Source organism: Phyllobates terribilis, unplaced genomic scaffold (genome assembly GCF_046119375.1).
Source record: "Phyllobates terribilis strain yellow unplaced genomic scaffold, ASM4611937v1 Scaffold_1__5_contigs__length_1240528914, whole genome shotgun sequence".
NCBI classification, from domain to species: Eukaryota; Metazoa; Chordata; class Amphibia; order Anura; family Dendrobatidae; genus Phyllobates; species Phyllobates terribilis.
The window spans coordinates 1,116,921,383-1,116,925,652 of NW_027362761.1; the positions used below are offsets into that span (position 1 = coordinate 1,116,921,383).

The 4,270-nt window shown below is 45.6% G+C and overlaps 1 protein-coding gene across 1 annotated transcript; it reads left to right on the forward strand.

Moving 5' to 3' along the window:
- Nucleotides 1-1,399: 1,399 nt before the first annotated feature.
- On the forward strand, nucleotides 1,400-2,518 carry LOC141175767 (uncharacterized). The gene is made up of 2 exons (XM_073659732.1): nucleotides 1,400-1,791; nucleotides 1,961-2,518. The coding sequence occupies exons 1-2, from the start codon at nucleotides 1,723-1,725 to the stop codon at nucleotides 2,516-2,518; spliced, it is 627 nt and encodes a 208-aa protein (XP_073515833.1). The 5' UTR covers nucleotides 1,400-1,722.
- Nucleotides 2,519-4,270: the final 1,752 nt, after the last annotated feature.

Below are 4,270 nucleotides of genomic sequence, written 5' to 3' on the forward strand. Positions count from 1 at the left end.
CGTCGGGAGAGAGTACATGCAGGGACGCTGTCATTAACGTTACATGTGGCCATCCTACAGTGATTTCACAAGTGCTGTCAAATCAGTGTTGACCATCAGAAGTAATTTTTTTTAAAAATGTCCTCTTCTTTGTTTTGGGCATCAGGTGTCTCAATATCATATTTATGATGTTTGTGGCATTTTCTATCCATTTCACTGCGGGTTGATATCAAGTTGTCCTTCGAGTAGAAGATGTAGCTTGATCAGCTTTAGTTTTCTTGTTTGCTTCTCTTGCCATCCCACACCTTTCTAAAGGACTTGTGTAGGTCATGTTCTACCTTAAATTAGTGGTCTTCTCTGTTGCCATATTGTATTCTGGACTTTATTAAATGGGTTGACCTTGTTATGGACAATGGATAAGTCATCAATATGCCAGATGTTATCGGTGAACAGAACCGGAGCACATCTCTGTGCACAGTCTATTGGCTGCTGTCAAGAACTACATCTTAGCTCCCATTCTCATAAATAGAAGCTGATCTGCAGTACTCCGCAGTGTCCAATAAACAGTGTACGGGGCTCTGCTGTTGAACCCTGTGTCTACATCCAGTCACAGCAGGAGCTGATAAACAGTTGATTAATGGTGCAAGGTGTTGGACACCCACCGATCTGATATCTACAACATATCCTAAAGGCCCTGTCACACATAACGAGATCGCTAGCGAGATCGTTACTACGTCACGCTTTTGAGATCGCTGGAGAGATCGTTGGGGAGCCGTCAAACATGCAGAACTTGCCAACGATTTCGGCCGCCCCAGCGATCTAACTAACGATCTCGTTGGTCGTTGGGACGCTTTCACACAGCAGCTATTTCAACGATCCACACCTTGATAGGGACTGTACTGTGTCACAAAGGCGTGCATAAAATTACTTTTCCACGCCCCCTCATCTCCGATTGGTGGACGCTACTGCGTTCTGATTGGCGGCAGGTTTAAAATAAGGCGACGTTGCAGCAATTCCGTTTCTTTGTTCCTATCTGCGCTCTGCTTTCGGATCGTAGCAGTGTTCTCCGGGCAAGATTCGTCCATCTGGGATTTGTTAAGGCCCTGTCAGCGTCCTGATTTTTGGATCCTAGTAGCGTTCTACAGCTGTGATTCCATTCATCTGGGCTTTGTTCCTGACAAGCGTTCTGGTTTGTGGATTTTCTTCAGCTGTGATTCAAAATCAATTTTTTGGTTCTTCAGGCAGCTATATTGCTTTGTTTACACAGTAAGTTATTTTAGTGGGTTTTTGCCACACCCAACAAGTATACATTTTTAAGGGGGGTCAACAAATGGTGTGCAGTATTTTTTACTATGTTTTAAAATGTTTCATGTATACTCACTGTATGCTATCCTTTTTCAGATGGCTTTCAAAAGTGAAGAGTTTGTGAGGGAAATGATTGACCTCTACCGCTCCCTGCCGTGCCTTTGGCAAATAAAATCAACAGACTACTGCAATAGAGAGTAAAAGAGGGAGGCGTACCAGCAATTGATTGCCCTCTTTAAAAGGCATGGCCCCAACGAGAAGGTGGATGAAGAGCTGGTGAAGAGAAAAATCCAGGGTCTACGCACCGTATATAAGAAAGAACTCAACCGGGTGGAGAAGTCAAAGAAGTCGGGTACAGGCACAGATGAGGTTTATGTGCCAACATTATGGTATTATGACTTGCTTGCCTTCACCCATGACCAGGAGCTACCTCGGCGAATGGCGTGTACGATGCGGCCGACCCCGGAAGAAGACCCCGACATCCGGACTGACTCCCCTGTTGAAGATGTAAGTACCTTCTTTGCTTCCCTGTAAATAGCATTTATACTTTCAATGTACATGCCATAGTTTAGCCGCCCCTCATATTTGTTTTTTAGTGCACGTGTACCCATGCTGGTCATAACATACCTGCTGGATGTTGTAACCAAATCTTAACTTTAATTTTGTGTTCCCACAGCACCATCGGCAAGATGACGACATCCCGGCTACGGAACGTGGTATGGAGGAGGCGAGTGTGCTGTCAAGGAATGAGGAACCTATGGCATCGGCGAATGAAGACTCTATGGCCTCTACAAGTGAAGACCTTGTGCCTCGGCGACAAAGAAAATCAAGGAAAAGAAAGGCCAGCTTGCCGCCATCGCCAGATCTAATATCTCTGGCGAACAAGATTCTACTGCTGCAGACCCAGGCCAAGCGGGACAGCTTTGCAACATTTGCTGGCGAGAGACTACAGAGGCTGGATGACCGACAGAGGGCGCACGCAGAAAGGGTCATGTTTGAGACTTTAAATAAAGCGGCAGCCGGTGAACTTAATGAAACTTCTACTGTACATACTCTGATCGACCCTGGCCCTTTTCAACAACATTCTTGGACCCATATGCCGGACCCACTTCGCAGCACACCAGTGCAGAGGATCCGGCATCCACAAAGCCTTGCCCCCCCCACAGTATCCCATGTGTTCGGATTCTTTTGTTTCCCCCAGGCATGGATACACAAATACAGGCAATCGATATGAAGAACTGTAGTGATGTTTCATTTCAATTTTTGTTATCATTTTGTAAATATTGTTAATTTAATACTTATTTAAATTGTTAAAATTGTTCACATTTTTGTTTGTTTATAAAAAAAATGTTTTATTGTCCTCTTTTTTAACTTTACCCCTGCCCTCTGATCTCCCCTTGATTGAAATAAAAATGTTTTTTTGTTGTCTTATTTTCTGCTTTACCTCTTCCCGAGGGTGGGACCCCTCACCCCTGCCCTCAGATCCCTTCCCAATCTCCGTTCCCTCCCCTCCATTCCCTACCCTCTATTCCCATCCCTGCTCTCCGCTGGTGATCACCTCCTCCCCTTCTCCTCTTCCCGCTCCAGGCTTCATCACCTGTCTTCTGTCTTCTCCCTGTGTCCTCTGGTCTTCTTTACAGCTGGTCTTCTTCCCCTCCTCTTCCTACTTCCCTTGTTTTAGTCTTTGGGGTCATAGTCATGGTGCACTGTATGGCAATGATCTGCCATACCATGCACCATGAGTGTGACTCTGATTATAGGTTGTATATACTAGATTCTTGATAGGGCGTTGATCCAGGGAACTAGTCTGATTGCTGTATGTGGAGTCAGGAAGGAATTTTTTTCCCCGAAACAGAGCATGTTTTTTTTTTGCCTTCCTCTGGATCAACATGTTAGGTCTTCCTTCAACTTTTCATACTATGTTCCTATTCTTTCCTCTTCTCTCTTCTTCTTGAATTTGCTGGCATCTGTGAAAGCCGACTTCAGACGGCTTTCTTGCCCCCACACAACATCAACTGATAACCTCAATTAGCAGGCGGCTATGAAAGCCGACTTCAGACGGCTTTCCTGCCCCCACACAACATCAGCTGATAACCTCAATTAGCAGGCGGCTATGAAAGCCGACTTCAGACGGCTTTCCTGCCCCCACACAACTTCAGCTGATAACCTCAATTAGCAGGCGGCTATGAAGGCCGACTTCAGACGGCTTTCCTGCCCCCACACAACTTCAGCTGATAACCTCAATTAGCAGGAGGCTATGAAAGCCGACTTCGGAGTCGACTTTCCAGCCCCCCCGCACAACATCAGCTGATAACATCAATTAGCAGGCGGCTATGAAAGCCGACTTCAGACGGCTTTCCTGCCCCCACACAACTTCAGCTGATAACATCAATTAGCAGGAGGGTGTGAAAGCCGACTTTGGAGTCGGCTTTCCTGCCCCCGCACTGCTCGTCAGGCAGTATCACACAGGATAGGATTAGATACACAACTCTTCAGGCGGTATCACACAGGATAGGATTAGATACACAACTCGTCAGGCAGTATCACACAGCATAGGATTAGATACACAACTCGTCAGGCAGTATCACACAGGATAGGATTAGATACACAACTCTTCAGGCAGTATCACACAGGATAGGATTAGATACACAACTCAGCAGACAGTATCACAAAGAATAGGATTAGATACACAGCTCAGCAGACAGTATCACACAGGATAAGATTAGATACACAACTCGTCAGGCAGTATCACACAGGATAGGATTAGATACACAACTCAGCAGACAGTATCACAAAGAATAGGATTATATACACAGCTCAGCAGACAGTATCACACAGGGTAAGATTAGATACACAACTCGTCAGGCAGTATCACACAGGATAGGATTAGATACACAACTCGTCAGGCAGTATCACACAGGATAGGATTAGATACACAACTCGTCAGGCAGTATCACACAGGATAGGATTAGATACACAACTCGTC